The sequence below is a fragment of the Vanacampus margaritifer genome, chromosome 7 (genome assembly GCF_051991255.1).
Source record: "Vanacampus margaritifer isolate UIUO_Vmar chromosome 7, RoL_Vmar_1.0, whole genome shotgun sequence".
NCBI classification, from domain to species: Eukaryota; Metazoa; Chordata; class Actinopteri; order Syngnathiformes; family Syngnathidae; genus Vanacampus; species Vanacampus margaritifer.
In genome coordinates, this window is record NC_135438.1 from 16,378,493 (window position 1) to 16,405,848 (window position 27,356).

The 27,356-nt window shown below is 40.4% G+C and overlaps 2 protein-coding genes across 6 annotated transcripts in view; both read left to right on the forward strand.

Moving 5' to 3' along the window:
* Positions 1 to 1,520: 1,520 nt before the first annotated feature.
* LOC144054809 (nucleoredoxin-like protein 1) lies at positions 1,521 to 4,132 on the forward strand. Of its 3 annotated transcripts, none has more exons than XM_077570124.1 (4): positions 1,521 to 1,828; positions 2,182 to 2,447; positions 3,032 to 3,121; positions 3,221 to 4,132. In XM_077570124.1, exons 2-4 carry the CDS (start codon positions 2,209 to 2,211, stop codon positions 3,537 to 3,539), a joined length of 648 nt encoding a protein of 215 aa, XP_077426250.1. In that variant the 5' UTR covers positions 1,521 to 1,828; positions 2,182 to 2,208; the 3' UTR covers positions 3,540 to 4,132. The 3 variants fall into 3 exon arrangements, with proteins under 3 accessions (XP_077426250.1, XP_077426251.1, XP_077426249.1); XM_077570125.1 differs by lacking the exon at positions 1,521 to 1,828 and adding an exon at positions 1,894 to 1,964; XM_077570123.1 differs by lacking the exon at positions 1,521 to 1,828 and having other exon boundaries at positions 1,981 to 2,447.
* Positions 4,133 to 9,657: 5,525 nt separating this feature from the next.
* The window catches only part of adgrl1b (adhesion G protein-coupled receptor L1b), a 43,942-nt gene continuing 26,243 nt past the window's right edge, over positions 9,658 to 27,356 (forward strand). For all 3 annotated transcript variants that reach the window (XM_077570120.1, XM_077570121.1, XM_077570122.1), the window contains exons 1-2: positions 9,658 to 10,404; positions 26,262 to 26,381. In XM_077570120.1, coding sequence (XP_077426246.1) covers positions 26,312 to 26,381 — 70 coding nt within the window. In that variant the 5' untranslated portion in view covers positions 9,658 to 10,404; positions 26,262 to 26,311. The remainder of the gene's footprint in view (positions 10,405 to 26,261; positions 26,382 to 27,356) is intronic.

The window sequence follows — 27,356 nt, forward strand, 5'->3', positions numbered from 1 at the left end:
TGGTAGCAAACTTGTTAACCTGCTAGCTTACTAGCTACTGACTAGCAGACTGACAACGGGTTCATCCAATGTATCACTGCCTCGACCATGTTGGTGTGTGGGTTCACCGAACAGAGACAGGGGCAGCCACGTATTTAATTGACAGGTGAAGGTCGAGCAGGGCCTGTTTTCAGCGCGTTTAGCGGGCATGCACACAGCATTGGACAACTTGTAGGAGGGCTCACTTCTGGAGTCTCATTTTATATGTGGCAAACGTGTTTTTAAATTAATTCAAGTTTGATAAACCTGTAAACAAAATTCTTTCCTGTGTTGTGTGAAATCGAAAAAAAAGAAGAGAGAGACATTTTTCACTTTACAGGGAGTTCTCGAGCTATGTAGCACGCGACCTATGTCGATTTTTACGGCGCCCGTGCCTCGTCCACAGGACATTCTTCTTCGTTAATTTCCCACAGTAATTACGGCCATTTTAAAGTTATTTAAAGTTGTATTGTTGTTACCTCCAGCAACAGACGCCCATCAGCAGTTCGGCTCGCCATCAGGCGCATCACATTTCCGTGTTTAAGCTTGAATTAGCTCCGCTCCGCTCACCGTCAACAATGAATGTCTGTGCGGAAACACGAAATATTGGTTTCGGCGTTTTCCCGGTCGCGCAAATATATTTTTAAAATTACTGTACAAAGTATTTTGATGTAATTACCGACTTTATCGGGGAAATCCGACTTAAATCGAAATTCTGGTTGCATCGCCAGCTTAGGAACGGAACTCCGCCATAACTTCAGGACTCCCTGTATAAGGTCTTTTTTTTTTTAACTGTTAACGAGGCCTCCTTGTACCCCTAACTACTAGGTACTTACTTTAAAATCCTGTGAATAATATTTGAATAAAATTATCCCAAAACAAGATGGAGGGGTGGTATGATTCCGGGGGCTTAATAAGAAATGGAAACTGCAGCCCTAGGCAGTGCCTGGCGGTTAAAATAAATAAATAAATAATAGCAATAATAGATTTATAGCGCATTTCATACAAAACACAACTTAATATACTTCACATACTGTAATTAAAAGTACACTTAAAAGCAGTTACAGAGTTAAAGAGATTTGAAAGCACAGTTAGCTTACAAAAAAAGGAAAAGAGCATGTAGTACAAGAACAAGACATAAAAAAAAAGATTTTAAAAATACTCTGAAAGACCTTAATCATTTGTATAGGAAACGAGTATCGTTTTTAACCTGGATTGACAAACATTTGCACTTTACTGGTATTTCTTGAATCTTTTCTCATTCATGTTATTCACTCTGATAATAAAGGATACCAGCAAATCGTGGGGCCGTACTATACACAAGTACTGAGGGCAAAACAACACTTTTTAATGGTGATTTTGGGACGGTGTATTAAACACGGATGCATGTTATTCACAGAATTTTACGATACTTAGTTCGCTTATGCCTTAGGTCAGCTCTGAATATGGAAATACAGTATGTTCTTTATGGTCCGTCCAGAACCACTTTATTATTGTTAAACTAACGGCTCAGTAAAAGCTTACTTTTGTTATTTTTTTTGTACGACATAATAGTGAACCCGGATTATACAAAACAAAGAATAGTTGCTGTGGCTAAACGTTACTGATGTTGCGTTTGAAAAATTGTCCTTGCTCCTCCAGATATTCATTGCCTTCATACATCCTTTTTTGGGATGAGGGGAGTCACATTTATATTCACATATCTATCTGCCCCCGTCACCTTGTCTCACCCCACCCTCTCGGACACAAGAGAGGAGGTGCAGCGCAGACAGACACGCAAAAAAGGAAATAGAAGTGAACAGCAATCAAGGTGAGGAGACACAGTTGGTGAGAGAATGTGATTTGAAGAGACAGACTTGGGAATGATTCAAGTACAACTCGAAAGAGGAGATAAGAGGGAGGGAAAAAGGCTGTTCTCTTTTTGGATTTGCTAGTGTGAAATAGAGGTAAGCAAGAATGAGGATTATCAGATTTAACAGCCAGTGAGATGAGCTCATGTGATTAATGGGAGCTGTATGAGAATGACATGCGAGGAGACTCATTAGTTCATTTCAAAGACTGCCATTGAACTATACACAGCCATCCGTCTGCATTTCCCCTTTTTGCCCTGTTGCATTCTTCTCATGTTGCTAATAAAACAAACACGCATACATTTTTTTGTAGTTTCAACACACCGTCCCGAGACAGTTCATGATGGTGGACTTGTTCTTCGATCGGGTCCTGGTGAAGAACAACTGGGACCAAGATGAGCTGGACACTGTACGTGAGATCGACACCCGCCTGCAGAACCGCATCCTGATGCTCTTCTTTGCTTCTGCCGCAAGTGACGGATGTCGTCAGTTTGCACCCAAACTGGGTGACTTTTTCACTCGCTTGACGGATGAGTTCTATGTGGATCGCTCTGCTCAGCTGGTCCTCCTATACATCAGGTATAGCTGACGCAGATTGTATATTATGAACACTATTATCTATCAGTTCATTTATTTAGGGTGATCATATTTTCATTTCCAAAATAAAGGACACTCAGACATACTTAAATGATACTCAAAGTTTACTCCAAGATGCTAAACATTATTACTGTTTTAACATATGCCTCCTAAACGTAAGTCTCTTTTGAACTTTTACTTTACAAATGAATAAATAAGAATTTTTGTTCCTGTAATTGACCTTTTTTTTAATGGGCCGAGCTGGAATAGAACCCACACCCTCCAGTTTGGAAGCACAAAGTGGTACCAGTGAGCTAAAGTTCTGGGCCACCTACCGAGCTCAGGACCAATTAAATGCTCAGGAAGTATTTATTTTAAATAAAGTACTTTAAAAAAAATTATATATATATATATATAATAACATGCAAACACACACACACAAAAAAAAACCTCCCAGAAGTCTGGACAGGATGTAAAAGGGTAAAAACCAGGTAAAAGAGGACCTTTGGTCACCATGATTTATTCCGTTCAATGTATTATTATTTTTTGAGTATTTAATTAACAAAAGTGTTTTGTTAACATGTGAGTTTGGACCAATCGGAAGAACATCAATACAACTTCCTCAAACAGCTGCCCAAAAAGTGCCTGTTCCTCGCTTATGAGGACCCCTACAGGAGGTAAGCGGTACAGGCCAAAAGGCTGCATACACATGCTGTTGGTTCAGATGATAATGATGTAGACATACTCAGCTGGCGAATTCTATTTGGCATCCACAGGGAGCTGGAAGACAAATTCAACATCAAGCAGCTTCCCACAGTGGTGGTCCTGCGTCCCGACTGCTCGGTCCTCATCCCAAACGCAGTAGATGAGATCACCCGCCTGGGTCCGGAGTGCTACCGCAACTGGCAGGAAGCGGCGGAGCTCGTCGACAGGAACTTCATGATCAGTGAGGACTTTCAGGGGAAGTCCATGTGCAGCTTCACTCACCCGGTGAGAAAACTCAAGTACAAGGCGGAGGATGGGAAGAAAAGGAAGAAGAAAAGAGGTGGAGATCATACAGAGGTGGAGGGAAAAGAAGAAGGGTCGCCATGGTGATCAGGACAATACCAACAAAATATTGACCGAGATGGTTTCTGCAAAGTTGCCACTTTGACTTTAATAGGAATGGATTTGTCACATTGTTTAGACTGATCCGGTCTTTAATTAGCAGTACAACAAAAAACTTTGAGTGTATCATTCTGCAATTCATTATTGCTATCATCAAGTAATGACTTATGCGAGAAATGTGGGCCAAGGCCAATTTCACATTTTCGGCAATAACTTCCCTTTGATGCATCATTATAATTGTCTACAACACAAAACTGTGTCTCATGCAGTTTGAAACGGAATGTTTCCAATGTACTATAATGAAAAACAAAGACATTCCGGCTGTATTGTTTTGAAATGCGCCAGTATTTTGTGTCAATGTTTGTGTTCATGATTTGTTCATGCTGTGCTGCAATTCAAATCATCTCGCTGCTGTCAGCGGCCACATCTCATGCCATTGCCAGTCGAAGGCAAGCGCAGCTAACAAGGACTCTGGAAAGGCTTCTCAACCTTTGTTTACATTGGAAAAATCTAACGGCACACCACCAAAAAGAAATGAACCAAAAAATATGAATATTAAAATAATGATGATATTGTCTCAATTTACTCAAAAAGGAAAAACACATTTTCTGCCCGTATGTTGCTTGCATTTAGAGCCCCCAACTCAAGACCTTTTGATTGACGACACCCACTTTACAAGTGAGCAAAAGTATAGGAACAGATATTTTTAAATGGACTGAAAGTGAATAAAATTTCACATTTGGTGGCACAACCTTTACTTGCAATATTTGCATCAAGCCTGTGATCCATTGACTTCAACAGGCTGTTGCGTTCTTTATTTGAAATGCTTGTCCATGCCTTTACTGCAGCCTCTTTCAGTTCTTGCTTATTTTGGGGGATTTCTGCCTTCAGCCTCCCCTTCATGATGTAAATTGCATGCTCTAATGGGTTTAGGCCAGTCTAAGACTTTGAACTTTGCCCTCAGCTGAAATTCTTTCTTGTGTTGGCCGTGTGTTTTGGCAATTGTTCCATTTCGTGTCACAATCACGGCGCATGATGCTCGACCAGAATAAGTTTGGTAACAATGATTGTTGACTGCTTTCGGAGTTGACTGTGACGGGAGCTCACTCAGAACCAGGGTTATTATAGTTTTGGAATTTTTCATTTTTGTTAGTTTATATTCCATTTAGAGTATTCATCCATCCATCCATTTTCTTGGCCGCTTTTCCTCACTAGGGTCGCGGGGGTGCTGGAGCCTATCCCAGCTGGCTTCGGGCAGTAGGCGGGGTACACCCTGAACTGGTTGCCAGCCAATCGCAGGGCACACAGAGACGAACAACCACACTCACATTCACACCTAGGGACAATTTGGAGAGTTCAATTAACCTGCCATGCATGTTTTTGGAATGTGGGAGGAAACCGGAGTACCCGGTGAAAACCCACACAAGCACGGGGAGAACATGCAAACTCCACCCAGGAAGGCCGAAGCCCGGACTCGATCTCACGTCCTCTGCACTGGGAGGCGGACGTGCTAACCAGTCAGCCACCGTGCTGCCCCCATTTAGAGTATTGTTTTTTAAATTGAGTTAGTTTTAATTAGTTTTCAGGGTGGTTCTGTTAGTTTTTATTAGTTTTAGTTATTTCATAAATGCTTAGTTTTAGTTAGTTTCAGTATTAGTTTGAGTTTTTTTGTCAAAGTGTGTCTTACTTGTGCTCAATATTTAAAAAACACCATTGGAGCAACGTCATCTGAAGGTGCTTTTCTATTGGCTGTCACTCTTGTTCCGGTTAATATATAAATAAATCATCCCCAAAGGCTCATGCATTAAGTTGATTACTAAAGACTACAACGGAAGACATTTTTGCTATAATTATAGTTAGTTTTAGTTAGTTTTGTTAACATAAAAGGTAGTCTCAGTTAGTTTTTAAAAAGTTTTTTTTTTTTTTTCGTTAACAAAATAGTTTTTTTAATTTAATTTTTAGTTTTTTCGTTAGTTTTAGTTAACTAAAATAACCTTGCTCAGAACGCACCTCACACCACAAGATAAGCGCTCAGGATAATCTTTCAGACACATCCCAGAACCAGGCCTTTACAGACTTTGATCATGGGGGAAAATGCTCAAATTTGGCCCGATTGTTATTATGTGTGTGCATTTGACAGTTTCATACTCGGCCCCTCATTACGAAGGACTCCTACCACTCTATTTGGCATTCGTGTTTGGCCTCACTACTGGATGCTCGTGTCAGTGATTGAATGCTTTCTGTTAGAAGTAACAGCTGGCACCACCCACAACAATTTCCCTCCATACAAAACAAGCCCTTATTTGTCCAAAGATACAGACTTCTATTGATGTCGTTGGAATGCCAGTCAGATGAGTGTGATTACATTGCTTTCTTATTACACAAATGCCTTTGCCCTCTCTTCCAACAAGAGTGAATATTGATTTGCCACCAATTAAAAGTAACGTAAACAGCCCCAAACAATAACACCAACCATCGCTAATTTCAGTTTGGCTGCCTTGTTGCTTGCGAGCAAAGTCTCCCCATTTCAGCGTGTGTAGCCAGAAACGAAGTAGTAAGAAGAATCATGTTGAAGTACAAAGCGAGCCATTTGCATCATCCAATCAAAACATGTCATGTTTATTCTCAGATCTGAGACGCATGATGAATTATTCAGCGCCATTAGGATAATTTTGCCAGTGAATGTTGTGCTTGTGTGTTTATCCGATGAAGTCTGGCTCCTCTTTTTGGGTTGCACAAGAGGCAATCAGGGTTACGCTCACTCGCTTGTCTATAATTAGTGATTGCCTTTGACTCTGACACATCTTCCTTCATACTAAGGACCTCATGTTTCCACACTGATGATGACGATGATAACGATGATGATGCTGGTGATGCTTTTATGGGATCAGGCAGGCTCTTCAAATTACTTTGCAGCATTTTCTGATCTTGCAGTTCTGAAAAGCTTTTCACCTTCCTCTCACTTCTGAGGGTTGCTACGCTGCCATTTATGACTGTGTGTTGTAGTGGTAGTGATTGCAGGAAACTCAATGAATAAAATACGCGCGCAAAGGTGAGAGTCACATGGTGAATTGGCCTCATTTACATACTTGAAACCATCTGTGATTGTTGCCTTTGCAGCTTTGATTAGCGCTAACGCAATCCCTCTCACTTATTAGTGTATTCAAGGAGGCGATTTTGCCATCTGAGGGGGGCTGTTTATTGTTTTTATTATTGATTTATTGTTTGAAATGAGGGCAGCTCGGTGACGAGTGTTTAGCATGCGTGCCTAGCAAATGAGAGGTGCCGGGAACCTCGACGTACTGTCAAAAGTGTCACTCATAAACTCCAGCTAGCTAAAGGCACAATTCGATATGATAGAATAAAGGCCCATATGAAAAATATAAGTGACAAACACATCCTCATTATAAGGGACATTATACAAGACCATAACAATACAATGACTCCATGACTAAACCCAAAACAGAGTTCCATATGAGCCAATGGCCCAATCCAGAACAAAGTCATAAGACATTTTCCATATTTAATACCAAAAAAAAGCCACAGCATGACATTTTAAATGAATGTGAATACATTTACAGCTATGAATAGAGCCATTTCTTTATGCTTATAGATTTAAGCCAATCCATTCCGGGATGCTAGCCAACCTCTGATTTGTTTGGATTTCAAACAAGAAATACGATCTAGGCTAAAACTGTCATCTTCATAAAACATTTAGTAATACTTAAGGCAGTGTTTGACTGTTTTTTTCCTTCAGACTGGTACATTTGAATTTTGAGTTTCCACTTTGTGCCTGCCTAACTTCCTGTTTGTTTACCCTGCGGACACTTTCTGTCCAAGGGCACACACCGCCCGCAGCCTCTTGGTTGCATAGTGTGTGTGTGGGTGGCATGTGAAGATGCATTTGAGACTGGACTTACACTTTAGGCCCAAGTGCCCATTGCTGATTTAATGCCTTGCTTACATTCAAATGAATGATAACGAGTGTCATATTGCAATATATCCATATTTTGCCTTTAACGTAGAGCACGTCCTGTTTCTGCACATTTTTACCATAAGCTTCCTATTTCATTCACAGGTATATATGGAATTGTAAATATAGTTAAGTATTGTTGTAATTGTAAAACATAATATACTGTCTGTGTGTTGCCATGGACGGCGCAGCTGGATAGCAAAAACTGGAGAGCAAAAACTGGAGAGCAACAAAGGAACAGGAAGTCCACAGGCTTGCTTTATTAAAAGGAAACAAAAAAAGTGGGCTTCTCGGCATTACCACGCGTCATGATAAGCATACACGTCCACGGCGTCAAAATACATTGATGGCCAAAACAAAAAAGTGTTGCATAGGAACAACAAAAACAAGGGGGCGCCACCCTGTGGCGCGGTGCCACACTGCGGATAGGAAAATCCCACTGAGAACCGCAGCTCTCTTTTTCCAGGAAGTCCTGCACTACAACACAAGATCAACGCTTATAAAATACAGTAGTTAAGTATGTCACACAGGAAGTGATGACATTTTTAACTCACTAAGCAGAATTAAACTAACACTACAGGAGAAAACAATTACCTTGTCTCAGACACTCTAGAAAGTTGACTCCTAAAAGCTTTGGCCTGACCAGGATTTGAGTACCCTGTAACTAAAGGCGGTGACCCTAAACACAGAGCTATCCAGCCACAGGACATTATAATTGAATTAAACCTCATCAAAAGTACATCAGTTTTACTGGAATGTCATCTATTTCACTGTAAACAACAAGTCCATGTTTTTTTCGAGGCTATGCGTCATAAAGTACTCACCGAAAAAGACAGTTGATTATTCATCACTGATGGGCCGATGCAACGACGGTTTTGCCCACCTCTACAAATTTTTATTGAAGGGAGCATTTGAAGCATGTTACTGTTGACCACCGTCTCTTTTGTGAGTAGAAATGGCTTCGTGGTCCAAACTTCGTTTGTCTGTCAGTGTCTCCCAGTGATAAGGAAAGGAGGCGGAGGAGGAAAATGGCACTGGCTTGTCTCTCAAACTGGAGACGTGCAGGTGCAAGGCCGAGTTAATCTAACACTCTGTTGAGTTAATCTAACTCTACACAGTAAATTCTGTGTAGTCAATTTTACTCTACACAGAGTCTATTTGGTCCCAATCTAAACAGAGTAAAATCTACACTTCAAAGAGAGTAAAATAAAAATAAAATGAAAGAGTTGCTGAAATAAAAAGTCACTCAAGGGTTGAGGAACAAACCCACAACTTCAAGTTGAGGCATAGCCAATCAACTCCCAGAGTCATAAAGAATCCTATTGTATCTTGCTCGTTTCAGCTGAAATCTTTGTAACGTTTTTGGTCTCCTTTTGGATATATAAGCAAATAGTTGGATTGGCACAGCTCAGGTCTCCCAAGCTGAAGGTCGTGATTCATTCCTCAAATTGTGTAACTTTTTTTTATTTTGTTTATTAAACCGTTAAAATGTTGTCAAAATTTCTCCTTGCAAAGTTTACTTTGAATTTCTGAGTGAACAATCTTTAATGTTGTTTTCATGGAATAGGCAAATTTTCTCATACACACTACAATGACTTTGAGTAAAATTTACTCTGAATATTTTACTCTCTTCCAAGTGTAAATGTTACTCTGTTTAGAGTAAAATTTACTGTTTGGAGTAAAATTTACTCTACACCGTTTGACTCTGAAAATATTAAAATGACACTGGGAATTATAATGAACGCACAAGTTTAAGTTTGCAATTTTAACTTTCCGATTTTGCGGTGCATAGCCTATTGCTGCAAGGCAATAGGAAAATCTATTATTGTTCGAGGTGATATTTGGGGAAAGACGTTTTAGAACCACTAAGTCACCGGTATAGACAGATGAACAAAAATATAAAGAGGACTGTCAGTGATGAAGAAATAGGCTAATGTTGTTTTACCTCAGAAATAACAACACGTCTGTATACACCTCTTTGCATGACGATTGTCTACACAGCAGCTTGTTGTTGCACAGTCAGACAAACCTTATGGAACATGGTCGAAACATCCACTCTATACACACACGTACGCACACATACACAAAGCCAGGCGTTGCGCGCTCCCGAGCACAGAACGCGCAACAAGCGGACCAGCGGATGAAGCGAGAGCGCGCACTCGCAGAACAGAGGACAGACGCAAGGCGATGCCAGGAGCGGGAAACCATAGCCTCTGACGGTCCAGCTGTTTATATGTGTTTGTTTGAGAATATCGCTAGCTTTTAATTTGGCATTTGACTTGGCACATTAAAAAAAAAGAAAAAAAAAAGAAATCATACGGCAACCGCCCTTTCTGTTGCGACGGAGCACAATTCGTCGAGAGGATGCATTTTCACGTCGACGTTATTTGGCGCTAAGTGCAAAGGAGGATGTGTTGGAACAATGTCGGAGGAAGATGCGCAGTCGTGACAACAACAACTACGGGGCTCGGTGAGGTGTAGATAACGACAGAAGTCCACGCGTTTATCTCCGGTCGTGTATTTCCTTCCCCTAAACCCGATCGGAGCTATACGACAAGGCCGACAGCCCGTGGCGTCCGTGGGCATGAACGCCGTGGGAATGAGGGTACCAACGTGACGCACAGTGCAGCGGGGACGTCATCGAGTGGACGGAGGTCCAGCAGAGAGCCCTCATCGCTGGAGGAGGGGGGACGTGGAGGAGGAGAAGGAGGCGGAGGAGGCGGAGGGCGCCCAGTTGTTGTTGGACCCCTAATGACTGCTTCACTGTCTGCTGTATCACCCGCCATCACCACTGCCTAGAGAACATTGCATTGGTTTTCATGCAAAGGGGGCAGAGAAACGAGAGGATGGAAACGCAGTGAGCGAGGAGGAGGATTGACGGTAAGATATGGACATAAACTATCAGGATGCACCCCGCCCCTCTCCCTCTTTTTCTCTCAATGTACACATGCACATATACGGTGATCGATGCAATTGGATGACAGCAGAGGTTTACCTGCTCCTTCACTTCCCAAAAAATACATCATTGCTCTCTTGGGCTTGTCACTATTTGGTGCTTTCAATGGTATATGCATTTTATACCATTGGCCATCATGTACAGACGATTTTACGAACAACAGATTAAACGCCTCTATATCCACAAATGCAAAAAAAAAAAAGTTAAATTAGGCAGGTCAATACACAATTCTGGTGTTCTGAAAGGTACTATATTATCATACAGTCCAAAAATGATGTTTGCTATTTTTCAGCAAGGCAAGCCATTAGACGAGTGAGCGTCAGGGATGTGATGCCTGGCTTGGCTGCCATTAACCTCCATGGGTCAGTAGTGTGCAAGTGTGAGGTAGGCTGTGAAATATTCATGTGCACATGATAAGCGGATCGTGAGGTCTCAGAGTGTTCCACCAAAGAAGCACATGGATCCAAATGCAGCTTCTCAGAAATCGTCTGGCATCCTCGATCTGCGAGGACCGCTTCGGCCAATTCGCTGCAGATTTGAACACGCGCGAGAAAATGATTAGCATCGAGTGAGAGAGCGTTTGGACTGAATGAGACTTCATTGTCCTTTTCTGAGAGGTGTGGATCAGCAGAGGAGGCTGAGCAAGCCTGTGTGGTGCTGGATGGAGAGAGGCAGACGAGTAAAGGATGAAAGGATGGAAGGAGAGAGAGACAAGAGGGAGAGATGTTCAGTGGCTGACAGGACGTCTGCTCTGGTGTCAGCCTGAATTTTAGCTGCATGTGTAACCTTCACTGTGTGCATGTGAAGGTAATGAAGTATATCATTGCATATTTACCAGCTGGCCACAACATCACGAATTGCACAATCTAATTTAGGCTTACTTGTATCGGTGTGATTATAGTTTGCTGTTACCCAAAATTGATTAGACTGCATGTTTGAACCCTCACATCACCAGTTAATAAGTGTGTGTGTGTGTGTGTGTGCTGCTTGGTTCATGTGGAAGAGAAAACAAAATGTAATCAGGTCTGCCTTCAATTGCGGGTAATTTATATCGACACCCGAGGGGCAAAAGAAAGAGAATTGATTCATTTAAATCCACGCACACATACAACCACATTTGAGATGGATTTATTTTTGCTGTAGTGGACTTAAACAATGTAAAAAATAAATAAATAAATAATCCTTTTAAGACTGGCTAGCGACGCCTTCTTAAAATATTATTCTAAGTCATTTTTTTTCAGATTTTTCATCAAACACAAAAAAATGGAACCATTTGTATCATGCGGAGATGATTTAGGCAAAAATTCAATTCATCATCAATTCCTTCATCATAATTTAAATGTATTTTCACATACAGATTTATAATATGACTCTAATGCAGGACTTTTCCTAATGATTACTTGAGTTTATATTCAGTGGTTTGTCCAGAGATTAAAAAAGAGCATGCCAATGGCGACAATATCCATTCGAGAACTACATCACAGTATGAGTATTTGCACACAGGGTTTTTCCTGGCTCAAATTGAGGCAGAGGTGATAACATCCTGACTATGACGGGTGACTAACGATACCAGGTATCGGTACCAATGCCAGTCTTATTTTAAAGTATCGGCAGTGACCGATACCATTATCGGCCGCCCTCCTGTGGCCGTTTTACGACCAGGGACAAGAAATTATATGGATACAAAGTTGCTATTAACTTCATGCAATTTTAAGGAAAAAATATATATTGGTATAGATAGGTCTTTCTTTAAAATCATCTGTCATTTATGGGTAGGGAATTTTATTTACTAGTGGTATCGGTATTTGGTATTAGTAGTGGTGACTACTCAAGAATTGCGTATTGGTCGTGCATGTATTCTGTAAATTCAACTGACTCGCTTTCATTTTTTTTGCAGGCAACATATAATAATTTACATGTTTCAAAAATAAGAATAATAGTTCCAGTAAGAATATGACTATTATCATGTTAAAGCATTCATTCATTATCACTCAATCATCACATTATTTGAAGATTTTTTTTTTGCTATCCAGTAAATTTAAAAATATCATTTGGGTATGCGTATGACTGTTTTCATAAAAATGTATGTAAAGTAATGTTAAATATTGGGATATGTAGCCTATCACATTGAGGGCCAAGTATCGGGATACATGTGTATTATGTATTGTATCGTGACCCAGTATCGTGAGGTTGTTGGCGTTACCCAGCCCTACTTGAATGTGAGGACATATACAGTAAGCAGCTAGTTGGTAGCTTATGTTAGCAATAGCATATACTGATTCTTGTTAGTGCTTTATGATGTTTTTCACGCTTGTTTTGGAATATGTGTTGCAAAAAGCCCCAAAACAGAAATAAACTAAAAATAAAAGAAGAGTTCATAACATTTGTATAAACCAGAAATAATACAGAAAAACGTCATTTAACAGCTTGCACCTGTGCAACGCACATTATCAGGAGCAGTTCAGAATCCATATTTACCTCATATGTCACACACATGAACACATGAAAAATATGCAGTTTTGTAAATGCATTGACGATGCGTTTTGCTGCCCAAAGTTGGCTTTAACCAGTTTTGCTCGACCAACCAATCGGAGGGCGGGAAAATGCTGATGTCATTGAGGGGGCCTGTGAGGATGAATTTGAAATCTGATTGGTTCAATAAGCACATTGCAGTATTCGTGATACTGAAGGCTCGGGCAGATTAGATTGACATGTCAGCACATAGGGGGCTGAAATCTGATTGGATGAAAAAAAAAGTAGGCTTCATACATATTAGAAGCAGATAAATGCTACAAAATAAAAAGAACACTGTTGGGAATAAATTGAAACAGTTTCATGTAAGGAATACTGGAATTTTGGTTGTAATTGTAGATGGCTGCTTCTGACAAAATCAAAATTGCAAAGAGATGGCCTTTTATTGCAACGTTTGCGTTCCTCCTCCCACCGCCGCCATTCAGGGAATCTCGTACTGTTTCTTTAATTGTGAACATGTCAAACGAGCGTCCAGTGAATGCTCTGCTGAATGTGTGAAATCAAATGATCTCAAACCATTTCACAGTGTGACCGTTTTGGCTCCTACAGTTAAGAATAACACCGGCGAGCTTGTAATGCTGTTTATGAATGACAGTGTTAATTAGCAAGGCCGAGAGCATGATTTATGGCTTGATAAATAACGATGAGGCGTCTCCAGGGCTCAAACGCAGGTCTTGTGTCCGTCAGTTGAACTCTTGAAATGAAAAGATTTCATATATTAATACATGAAGGATTTTTTTTTTAATGATACGAATGAAGTAGACGGCATTTTAACATGTTAGTTATGTATTTTCATCCAGCAAAATGAGGTCAGCCAGGGATTATAGAGTATTTTTATATGCCATGGATGATGATCTTTAAGCAGTGGCAGTTTTCAAGACACTGCTTCCATTTGATGGGAGGCGTCGCCGCTTTCTTTTTTCTTCCTCACTGCGTGCGCTTTATATTTTCTAGCTGGAGCCTATTCCACCTGCCTGCAAACGAGAGCGTTACAGAACCGGCTCATCTCAGCTCTGCTCTGTCATGCAGCGGCGGCGATAACGGACACTTTTTATTGCAATGACATTTTGCTCTACTATTCGGTGACATTTTGAGGCGCTTCCCTGCAACAACATACGTTGATGCACAATAAAATCAACTGGACATGCATAGAATACACAGATAGTTTATTTTAGATCACCATGTGGTGGTCAGTAAAATGTTTTACTTATTAGTGCTAATTTTTATGTGTCCTGTGTTTCATAGGAAATTAATAATTAATTAACCCTGAGGTATTTGACTTCGTTTGGTGTCCTGTGTACTTTGCCATTTTGTATAAAGGGTCTGATCCAACACAATATTTTCCATCGATTTTATTTTGAATCCAGACAGGACACAGTAATTAGCATTTTTTAAATGGTATATTATTATCCCACATATCTATTGCAAATTCTTAAATTAAATGGATTCATTTAAAATAATTGTGAAACAGCCAAACCTCTCTCACTGAAATGAAATGAAACCAAAAGTCTAAAATGATTGTGCTTACATGAAAGCGGGAAAACTAGAAAATTAATTATTTCAATTAGCACTATACACATCACTGCATCTTCTCATTTGATGCTTACCAACTTCCGCAACCGTGCTTTATAAATAAACAAAGTTCAAATAAAAAGTGGATGAACTCAGGCGCAATATTGTAAATCCTGGAGATTTTCAGATACTGCGAAAGCGCTATGAGTCACTGGGACGCAGTGTGCTGTTATCTCAGAGGATGCGTGCCGCGGGTAGGATTACAAGCTTGATGAATATGTAAGGAACCTTATCAACATTTAATCAACTTTCTAGCTGCCTTGAGACGATGTGTTATTCTTCAGGTGAAAGAAAATCTACCTCAGTTTCACATGCACAACCTTTTCACAAAGCATCTGTCTGTTGACACATGTAGTACAAATAAACATTCTCATGACATCTGATTCTGGTTGTTAAGCAGGATACACGCAAAACGATAATCAAGCCTTATTTGAGCCAGATTCAAACGTTTTGATCATGATCGGGCAAAAGGCCCAATTATGGGATGTCTATCTGGAGCGATTATCCGGCGGTGTGGGGTGTTGTTAAGAATAATCTTTCTTCCTAAAAATGGTCCGCGTGCAACACAAAGTTAAGATGAGCCGCAACTTCCATGATTGTGACGTGTTCATTGAATTAGGAATGACTCCAATGGAAGAGCAACTTGTGTTGAGGGTTTGTGCAATGTGTCGTTCGCGTAAAAAAAAAAAGACAAGTTTCCAACTGCATTTTATTTTTATTTTTACCATCCACCAGATACTGTATACTAACAATTAGCCTAGCTTCTGTATTGGTCATTCTATTGCTCTTCTTCTTCTGTTCTTTCTTCTTCTACTGCTACTTTCCTTCCTCTTCCTCCTTCACTTTCATCTTCTACTGCAAATCTTTTTTTCATCTCCTATTGCTACTCTTTCTCCTTCTGTTACTCTGGCTGTGTCCGAATGTCCACCATTACCCCCGAACCCCTCATTCACCACAAAGCCCCGCACTATATAGTGGCCTAATATATAGTGCCCTCATTTTGTTTGGCGATTCGGGCACAGCTCACTCGTCGCATATCATGTGACCACCGTACACGCAACTGCGAACAAATCTTTGACTATATATTGTGAATAAAACGTTTTAAAACTGTATTTTATTTCCTATGTCGTACATATTTCCAACTTGCATCGCTTTTATTCTCACGCTTGCGCTGTCGCTCGTGCCATGTTTTTGTCATACTCGCAATGCATTGTGGTCTATAGCAACCCGGTTGAGTGAGCATCGATGTTCACTTGTAAACCACACTTTGATATTTCTTTTTCGATTTGTGTTTAATGCCAACATGTCCGTTAGATTTTGTTATTTCATTAATAAAACAAAAAGTGTGCATTGTGGGTAATTTTGAGTGCCCTACATTTTTGCTCCTTGGACCTTCGGACACGCCTACAAAATGACTTGACCCCTCCTCCTCCTCCTCTTCCTCCTTCCTCTTCTTCTTCTTCTTCTTCTTTATCTTCTTCTTCTTCTCATCTAATATAAATACTGCTGACTGCAGAAAAGTAAATTCCGAATCGCTACTGCCACCTGTGGCTGAAAAATTCAACTGCACACACGCTCCTTTACGGAGGCCTACACAATGCGCACATGACATCACATCCCAATTCCAACCCAAATCCAATCTGAAACCAATTAGCCAGAGGTTTGCAGGAGTTTTCTCCTGTATCCGCTTGTTCCTGGAAAAAAAATCCTGGTTGTTTGTGTTTTAATGAGAGTATATAGGAGTAAAATGTTATTTAGCAAAAAGAACAACTGGTGTCACATTTTCTATTTTTGCTGGTAGGTGTGCAAGGTTCAGTGGCAGGCGGTAATTTGTTCGTAGGTGTCCAATTCCGTCTAGCTCATTTCTGTCATGGTGTGTCTGCATCCTGTACTCTTTGTATTCCTTGTGCTCCTTGTGTTGTTGCCCGGAGCTGTGTCTTTGGACTTTTTACCTTTGGTGTTTCTTCTTAATTTGTTGTCATGAACCTTTGTCCATTTTCCTTGAACCCCTTTTTTTTTTCTTTTTCTGGAGAGCTCAGTATTGTTCATTCGGTAATTTTACCGATTTGACATGTCATCATCATTGCTCTCCTTTTTTTTTTTTTTAAATACATTTTTTTATTTTTATTTTTTATTTTTATTATTATTTCCTTGCACCCCTACCTGCCTGCCTCTGCGTCCACACTACATAATATAACAGTACTGTAACCTGAACAGAAACCATCACAATCAAATTCAAGTAAACAAGTTGAACATCTCAGAAGTCAAACAACTTGGAGCTGAAGTACAATGTGTTGCTTAAAAGTGTATTCAAGGATCTTTTATTGCTGCGTCTTCCGGGTGGATCATCTTAACAATTGGTTCTCGATCCCGTCAATCAATCTGCTGTAACAAGGTCGCACGTGCTCGTTCCTAGCTGCACTTTGAGTGTTTGTAGCATGTAGCCGGTGAGCTTCGGACGCAGCCATTCATCGTAAATCCACCGATCCCACCGCATACTTTGAAAATGGCTGAGAGCCGCAAGAAGACATCCGTCTATAAAGTGATCCGGCTGAAGAGACGGATGACGATGACGTTCCCGACATTTGATACTGTATATCAAATGTCGGGATTTACTTGAAAAAATCGAGTAAAGTAAGAAGGTCTTCTGCATGCGTATTTTTTAAAAAGTGACAAACGCACATTTGGCTTCTACTTTTTGAGAAGATCCTTGAATACACCTTTAAAATATTGCCTATAGTGTTAATATAGGTTGTGAAATATCAACAGTAAAATCGACTCTGCATTTCTTCTACTGCATTTAATTATATATATTTATAAATTGTATTGTTAGTGAATGTTTTTTTTAACAAGGGTAATTATTTGTATTTTTATTTATTTTCTTAATATTTGCAACTAATTACATGGAGAAGTATTATATAGTACAGTACTTGGTCCTCGAGGGCCGGAGCCCTGCAGGTTTTGGATGTTTCCCTTCTCCAACACAGCTCATCAGCAAGCTCTGCATAAGCCTGGTAACGATCCAGTTGATTGGAATCAGCTTTTTTTGGAATGGGGGAAACCTCCAAAACCCCGAGGACCGTGTTTGCCTACCCCCGATGTAGTGCATCATGACTATTCCAGCTGCAAAGTATAGAAGCATCTTATTTTGCTGCAGTTTTCCTCAGAATTTCACACATCTTGTGTCAAACTCAATCTTGTCTTCTGCATTTAGCTGCAGATTTTTGAGCATTAATAAACAAATCCATCACAATCTTGCACCATACAGCAGAGCAAATACAGACAGAAAGCCAACCTGTTCCCACGATTGAGGGATTCCCACCCAGCAGATGCCATTTTTGTATATATATTTTTCCTCTCAAAGTCAAAATAACTGGTATTTCTATTGTGCTTGTTAAGGACGGTGATCACTCTTTCATAGGGAAATGATTGAATGTTGATCTAAAGTTGAATTGCTTTTTTAATTTTTTTTTTACTTTTTAAGTTGCATGCGTTGAGCAGGTGGTGTTTGAGGACTTTCTTAAAGTGTGTACAAAAGCTGTTGTGATAGCAAATATCAATTGTGTTTGCCCTTCTGGCACAGAGCATAATGTGCAGGCTGGTAGCTGAGGTCATAAAAAGCAGTCAACTTTGAAAATATATCTGCAAGCAATTTGCTCTCATTTTTGTGTGTGTGTGTGCGCGCGCGCAATTGTGCTCGCTAACAAATGCTGACGGTCTCAACAGTGTCCCGCATTACGTGCCGTGATGGTCCTAATGCTTCCGACTTGGCCCTGGGCGTCGCCTTTGTATCCGGCCTGCAACAAACAAATGATTGACATGTGGCGACACCTCTATTCCCCGGAGTCACGCATCGACCAGACATATACGCGGACTGTAAAGCCCCCGTAAGTGTTGGGACTGCGGCGTGCAGGCAGGCCTCGGCCCCCGCGGGAGCCGTGGAGGTCAACCGTCTGAAACCACACTTCACTACCTCGCACACGCAGGGCGCAGTGGAGTGATTTCAAATCCACTTCTAATCTCTAAATATTATGGATGACACATTTCACGCCGCCATGGAAAGTGTTTTGGCCCGTTGTCAGACGTGTGACGTTGGAGTCCCTCCCTCATCCTTTGACTCCCCTTCACACACTCACGCATTCACTCGTCCATTAGCGGCACAGCACCACACGCCTGTTTTGTCACTTTGTGCTTTATAGCAAATTACCCTCGGGCATGCTGCACTCTGCAGCCAAATGAGGAGGCAGTTACTCTCTGTTGATTTTATGGTTGCTTTTATTATGGTGTGAATCTTTGTACCTGTGTGATTGACATCATTTCTTACTCATTTTCCAGCAGTCTGACTTTATTGGCTTTGACGTATCGCTTGCTTCGAGTAGAGCAGCTTTTGTGTTTACTGCCTCTGCCAAGTGCAACTTGTGTGCGCTAAGATGGGATAGCTGTTTGTCGGTCAGCTAATCGAGGACTTTATTTTCGTTGTTTGACTGCACTTGCGTCAGGACAAAATGGCGGTGAAAAAAGTTGTGAGGATGATACTCATTGTTTTAGCCACGCTTTGTTTGTTTTAGCTATGTCTTCGTGAGTCTATGCAAAAATACTGGGTACAATACACAGCAAAAAAAGACAGTCGAAAATTTAAGAACAAATATAGTAAAATAAAAAAAATTATTGCTTCAAATAAGAAAATGTATCTGACAACAGAACAATCATTTTTTTATAAATTTGCCTGTAAGATTTTTAAAATAAGAAAATAATACGAAGCCCATATCAACCACCACGATCTGTAAATAGTATTTTTAGACTTAAACAAGTAATATTAACTTTTTTCAAGCTGAAATATATAGAACTATTTTCTTAAAATACATAAGTATGCATTAGGGGTGTGAATTGCCTAGTACCTGGCGATTCGTATCACGATTCATAGGTCACGATTCAATTCGATACCGATTAATCCCAATACAAATCTATAAATTGATTATCGCGATTTTTTTAAAACTCAAATTTAGAAAATACTACTCAGTAAACTTGTACATGTACACTGTAAGATTTGTATGAAAATGTATTTATTTATCTGAAAATTCATTATAACTGAGCCACTGCATTTAAAAAACAGGTTGCAGTCTGTTTCATGTTTGAACAGCACTGAAATAAAATATTAAGGCTTAATGTTCCATTAATAGAACATTCTTCCATGCTTAATGTGTGAATCCTAACCCTAAGTAAGACGCTTTGTTGAATAGACACATAGAAAATTTATGTTTAAAAATCGTTTTGGCCGCATATCGCATCGATTCGAGAATTGCGCGCTGTAATATCGCGATTTTTTCTAACACCCCTAGTATGCATTAACATTTGGCCAACTTTGCCTGAATGTCAAGCAGGGAGGTAACAGGTGCCATTTTTATTGTCATTGGTGTGACCCAGCCAGGGATTGAACCCACCTCCCAGTCTGAGAGTAGACGCTCTAGACCACTGAGCTGGCAGTGGAAAAAGGAAAAATGAGCATAGTAAATATAACGAAACAAACCACATATAAGTTACATTGCACTTTTGTCTGATTGTTTTCATACTGGCATTTTTTCCTTTTATATGATCTTAAATCGTAAAATAATTTGTCTTATCTTAGTATTAAAACAAGAAAATTCAACTTATGAAACCCCAGTTCAGGACCTTTGATGTTGGTTAGTAGTCATCTTAAAATATGGAAAATGTTTGTTTTAAGCCTCACACTACCTAAAACTGGCTGTTAACACTCAATGCCAAGACTGCTTGATCAAATAAGATAATTATGTAAAAAGTATCTTAAAATAAGCATAATAATCTTGTCTGACAATTTCATTTTAAGTAAAAAAAATAACTTGTCAAAGCAAAATAATCAAATTGAGGTTAAATTTATGAAATGATGTCTTACTCAAGATTTTAGTTTTTGCAGTGTAGTTGTTGACTTTTCATTCTCATGCTGTTCTTTCTTTGAGGCCAAGGGCGACTGCGACCAATCAAATCCAGTAGATGGAAACACACTATGAGGGCCACTCCAGCCAACAGTATGGCATTACACGGCATATTTTTCAATCAGCATCGGCAGGAATCTGCGCTCTACCAAGTGCCATTTTAGTTGAACTATTTATCTATGTTTTCTAGAACATGTAAAATACTGAAAAGAGCACCTCAAGCGTGCAGACCTTCTCAAAGACTTAAACGCGTTTATGTGGTAAATAAAAGATTGAACAGCTATAGCTCTTAATAGGAGGTAAAATTTAGAATATGATCCTACAAGGCCATTTAACATCAACAATTCAACCTGTTACTTGAGCATTTCACCGTGTCAGTGTAATTTTCTTGAATACAAATTTTTGCTGTCCATTGGTGACCATTTGTTGAGTAAATCTAGCCTCACACTTCAAGGTTCAAATCTCGGCTTCACTCTTCCTGTGTGGAGTTTGTATGTTTTACCTGTGCTTGCGTGCGTGGGTAAATTAGACTCATATTACAGTGTGTGACCCTGAAATGACAGCTATCATTTATTTTCCTGGAGAAACAGGTTTATGTGGACATGCCCTGGACATGTATGCCCTCACCAATTCAGATGCCATGTACAAGGGGAATTCAGTTAATTTTGTCCATAGGTGGCCATAAGAAGCATTTAGTCCTTAGAGACTTCAAGCTTGTAATATCCAACAAACGTAGCAGACGTATAGCACTCAAAATGCTATCTTTTGTCATTATCCCAAAGCAGTTAATGTATTTGGATCTTTTAACGGACTCATAACATCAACACGCTAACCGTTTTTTCATTTGTCTCCAAGTAGGAACAGATGAAATTGTGAGTTTTCTGGTAGTTATTGTGATTTCGATTTAATCCGCAATTTTCTTCAAATCACGCTTCAGTGCAATATTCTCTATGTACAGCCATGTTAACAAACATGACAGAAAAATTCCATCATACCATCAAAGCTATTATAACTCTAATAATGTAAGATGACTACAGAGGCAATGTGAGGAAAGCAGTCGTCTTCAAAAGTTATTACATTGGTTCAATAAAGCACTGCTTGCTGTCATACAAATATAAATACTGAAGTAATACTAAATACTGAACTAAATAATAATACTAATTACTGAACTAACTACAAAGAAACACAATTAACATTGCTGATAATGTAAATATTTAATATACTGGTATCTTTTTGACCTTTTAAGCTTATTGTCATGGCTGACGTAAGTGGCTGTCGATTCATTTCCGATTGTGTGTTTACTGTGGAGCAGTTAGCGGATCTATTTCTCTCCAGACACTTATTAATTATAATGCTAATTTATTTCATAGCTGGTTGCTCTCTGCCCTGAAGCAGTTATAGCTAGACTTCCATGAAAAGTGCTCTGTAACCTTAAGCACTTGTTTTGTTTTTTCATATTATGTTAGCATTAGCTTCTTTAGCTTCTCCTATTCTCATTTCTTGCTCAGCGTGTCGGTTGCTTAGCTGGCCCTCGTCCACCTTTAGTGGTAACAACCATTGTCAGAAGTCTAGCTTACTTGCTGCCTGAGAGGCAAGGATTAGTTACTTAGGATCTGCACCACAGGAGGATAATGTTTAGCCGCACCAGCTAGCAAGTTAACTTAGAACCGAGCAATCCCCTGAGTTTGCGAGCAGCCGGGAAGCTTGGGGCTGATTGGTTTGCGTGACCTGTCTATTAGTATCATGCTGCTTTTGATTGGTGAGCTTGGGGGGGGGGGGGGGGGAAGTAACCTGGCAATATCCAGATTGACGTTGTGATTCACTCAAGGGAGTTCTCCACAATATCAGTCTGGGACTGTTCCACGCTGATTTGCTCTGAACAGTACTTCAAGCAGTACAATGTCGCTCTGTGATTGGTCCAAACCACGAGGGGTGTGGGGTGGTGTGGGGTGACTCAGCTTTGGCAATCACAATTTCAAGCTAAAAACAATAAATCCTTCAGCTATAATGTCTAGATCGATCCATCCATTTTATATAGCATTTGTCCATTTAGGGTCACAGGTGACCTGCGACCTAGACAGAATACAACCGGGACTGCTCAACAATCAATTCTCAGGACTCATCCAGTGTAGACTAAAAAAACAAAACATTCTCACTCACATACATATCTGTGGAAATTTTAGACTTTTCAATTAAACAAGCGTGAATGTTTTCGGAGTCTTGGAGGAAGCTGGAGTACGTGTAGAAAAATTATCCGAAGACGGGGAGAACACGCACATTTTCATTTTTAATTAAATGATTAGTATTGTGCCGTCTACTAATTACAGCGTGTCTCTTTTTGTGACACATTCTACAAAGTACTTAAAAAGAGGATCATCTTCAAAAGAGGATCGACCCAATCCAAATTCTTGCAGTTTTCAAAGAACACATTCTAATTAGACGTCGGTAGATCCACTTGATATGCAAGTTTGCAAGAACTGTGAAAAAGCCGGCGGTGGATTTGGACATATTTTGCCAACAGCTAAGATGTTTTACACTTGTGTAAGCAGAATGCCACATTGTGTTTGGGTGTGAGCACCTATGCACATGCATTCCTGTCTGCGTGTGTGATTCTTCCACTCCAGGCCCACTCACACACAGTTTCATGTAGATTGCTGCTCCTTCAAGTAGGCCGGCCGGTGGCCCGGGGCTGCATCGTGGTTGCAGGCAGGGAGCGCGGTGCTGTGAACAGGGGGACCGGGTGTGTGGCTTTGTCAAGGCCCATCAGTGTCCTTGCTCTACTTACTCTGCACCAACACTTAAGGATGTGTGTGTGTGTGTGTGTGTGGTCTTGTTTTTGTTACATAGTGGGGCCAACATTTCGGGATTTCACAGAGTTGTGGGGCCCGCCAGTCCACGTGGGGCCATTTTGGAAGTTTAGACCTCTTTTTGAGGGTCAAGACTTGGTTTTAGAGTTTAGGTTTGAATTGGGTTATGGTTGAGGTTAGGGTAAGGAATAAGGGTAGGTAATCATTTTTGATAGTTGGGGTTAGGGGAAGGGGCTAGGAAATGCATTATGTCAATGAGATGGCCCCACAAAGATAGTGTCTGTGTGTGTGTGTGTGTGTGTGTGTGTGCGTGTGTGTGTGCGTGTGTGCGTGTGTGTGTGTGTGTGTGTGAGAGAGAGAGAGAGAAATGGGGAATGCAAGCAAAAGAACATGCTGCCATAAGGCTTTTTGGCTGAGATGAGACATTTACGTGCACTCAAATTCTTAGTGTGTGTCCAGCATGTGCGCGTGTGTGATAACATTGGAGAGGGTCTCATTCGAGGGAGTCTTTTTTATCTACTGTTATTACTGTGTGGGGGTGAGTATGTTTGTGTGTCACTGTGCTCCTAGGGCTTTTTTTTTATTACAGTTGTGTTGCGTGCAAGTGCAAAGGCAAGTATCTCACTTTGTATTCTTTTGTGTACGTTCATGTTTTTCTCATAGTGTGGGGACATGTATACGTTAGCACATGATGCGGGCTAACAACATGGTCATCATGTAAATCAGTATCATGTAAATGGAATACATGGTTGAGCTTGGAAATCGCATGTAATCTGTCTAATATTCCCTCAAGGGCTTGAAATACTGTCTGTGTGTGTGTTAGTGTGTGTGAGTTAGGTGCACTCTCTTGCTCTAGTCTGTGCATGTTGGACGTTTGTTAAGGAATGACCTAAATCTGTCTCCTGTCATTATCAAAGAAGAGGTTGCAGAGAAGCACAAGTCACAAGTGAGCACACACAACGTGAGTACAGTATTAAGTCATGTAGCCTCATTCCCAATTGCACATATACAGTGGAACCTCAAGTTAGGAACGACCCTTTTTACGAACTTTAAGTTATGCACAAAATCTTTGTAAAAAAATCTGCTTCTAGTTTTGTTATGCGAGCCATAAATGCCCCAAAATCTCACATAAATCTCAATGTCTCCTACTAGTTCTGATTAACGGGTCAACATTTTTACTCTATGTATGATATGTGCAATATTTATTGTATTGTAGTGTCTCTAAATTGAACAAAAAACAAAAAAACAAAACAGAAACTCTTTAAGAAAAAACTAAATGGAAAAACCTCGATTGATAGCAACTGAATGGCAACTGACAACTGCATCATTATGGACATAGTAACTGTAAAATTGTAGACAAATTAAGAGTGGCGAATACATCATCATTAAATATGATCACCACAAGGGACATAGTAACTGCATAGTAACTGATACCATCAACATCATAACACAATGTCCCCATGACCCAACCCGAAACATAGTCATAACCAGGGTTGGGGAATCCAGGTCCAGAAAGTAAAAAATCCCTCAAACTCAACAGGTGGAGACGAGCTCGTTTACCTGCCAGTTGAGTAGAAGCACCTGTGGCTAAAGCCAATCTGTGGCAGGGTTTTTACTTTCTGGACCTGGATTCCCCCAACCCTGGTTATGACTGTGTTTTGGGTTGGGTCACGGGGTCATTGTGTTATGATGTTGATGTTATCATTTGCTATGCAGTTACTATATATTTTGTGATGATAATGTTTAATCCGGGATTAGTCACTCTTACTTCGTCTAGTCACTCCTATTTTATTCGATAGGCCTTTATTCTGTCATAATTGAGAATCTTTTTCAGTGAAGAAGCTTTTGTTCTCATCACTTAAAGTTAAAGCACAATAAGCACTTGTTTAATATGTTATTTCTACAAAGTATAATACGAAGTATATTTTCACTTGTTTTTGTGTTATTTAGTTATTTATTCTACACACAATTATATATCTAACAATTATAAAATCATGAAATGTAATTGTAATTATTAAACGTAATTTGGGGGCTGGAACGGATTAATTGTATTTCCATTCATTTCAGTAGGAAAAGTTACCTCGATTTACGAACTTTTTGAGCTAGAAACTGGGTCATCGAACAAATTAAATTCATAAATTGAGGTATCACTTTCTACGTGCTTTTAATGATTTTTTTCCCCCCACACTGTAAATATAAGCCCAAATATGCCCGAATTCACATTCATGGTCTTGTGTTCAGTTCCTATTGAGCAGCCATCTTCCTCGTGTTCCTCATGCTCTAGTGTGCGTGCATCCTGTGTGTTCTGCGCACTGTAAGAGTCCACTGTAGCGCATCGCACATTCGGCTGTGTAGGCCGCCACTCCTTTTTTGGGGGTGGGGAAGATCGTCTCTGCTGCATCATTTATTTAGGATTACTAAAAAGTGGCCGTGTGTGTGTGTGTATTTGTGAGTGATTTCAACAAGCTGCGTGTGGATAGAAAGATTATGATTGTTTTGTGGGTCAGTGGCCAGTGTTGCTCCGGGGCTAACTACGGATGTACAACACACATTCACACATATTTACTCCTAAAAATGCAGACGTACACAAACCCAGCATGCCTCTCTCTCTCTCTCTCTCTCTCTCTCTCTCTCTCTCTCTCGCTCTCTCGCCATCCCTCCCTCCTTCCCCAGGCTGCACTGGGCTGTCACCATGGTAACAGCAGATTGAGAGACTTTGCTGCTCGATTGCTCAATTGTTATCTCGGTTTCTCTTGCGCTCTCCTCTCTGTCTGTCTGTTATTCCTCCCTCCTCCCATCTGCTGCATTTCACATGTGTGTCCCACTGTGTGTCAGTCAACATCCATCCACGCACACATGATTATTATGCACAGAAGGAGCGAGTGTAGCTCTTCACCTCCACCTCTGCTTCTTCCTCAGGGTCTCCTAACGCGGCTGGTGGTGTGACGACCGAACTCTTGCTTCCCGGCATGGCGGTGTCATTGTGCTTCTTGGGTGTGTGCGTGCTCACTTTGGCTCATGTCACCCCTTCCAGCCAAGGTAAGCTTCAAGTACTGTCAAGATGTTGACACTTGGGAAAACTAATATTTTGAAGTGTAGAAAAAAAAAAGCCAAACCCCCCAGAACCAATAAAAAGCCATCGTTGCAAAGTTTTTGAAAGACCCTGCCCGACACAAACACAAGACTATGAACACATTTGAAGTGCGGCCAAAGGGAGTGTTTTAAAGCTGCCTGTAGCTGCTCCTTAATAAAGCATCAGTCATTCAGCACCATGGAGAGTTACGACACACCGGCAGCATACTGATCACGCCGCCGTCGTGCGCTCGCTTTAATCCTCGTTCGGCGACGACCTTTTCATGTGTACACGCCACTCCGCTTGATATGAACAGCAGATTTAGGTAATGCTAATGGGATTTTCTCCAAAAAGCCAGGTTTAGATGGGTTAATATGCCTCCTTGTATGTAATGAGGTCAGAAACGGAAAATCTTTTTCCTGGTGTTCATATTTTGTTTTCTGCATTATTTAAGATTCCAGTGAGTCTTGCATTAATTATAATTTAGAAACTTACTAGGGTACAAGGTTATTTAAATACTTACAGTATATATATTTTTCTAAATTATTTAATGTTTGTTCTTAGATGTATGGCTGAATGCGTCCATGTGAGTGGCCAGTCCCCACTGACTTTAACTCAATAAACATTCTGAAATCAATACATCAAGCAATTATTTACTGTTTATATTTTTTAGTTTTTTTGTTGTTGAAATGTTAATAGTTGATAGTGATTAGGCAGTAATTTCGGATTTTCAAGATTTTTGGTTGGCCTCGGCCCTGTATCCCACGACACTAGATTCACCCCTGCACTGAACGGCGACCAATTCCCATCTCCACTCTCAGAACCAAAACAAGAGGAAACTGGTATACGCTGACCGTTATCTTTCAGGGTATCAGCATTTGCGGCGGCGGGTGATACTAGTGTCAGCCGTCTTCATGTGGCCATTTAATGATCAGAAACTG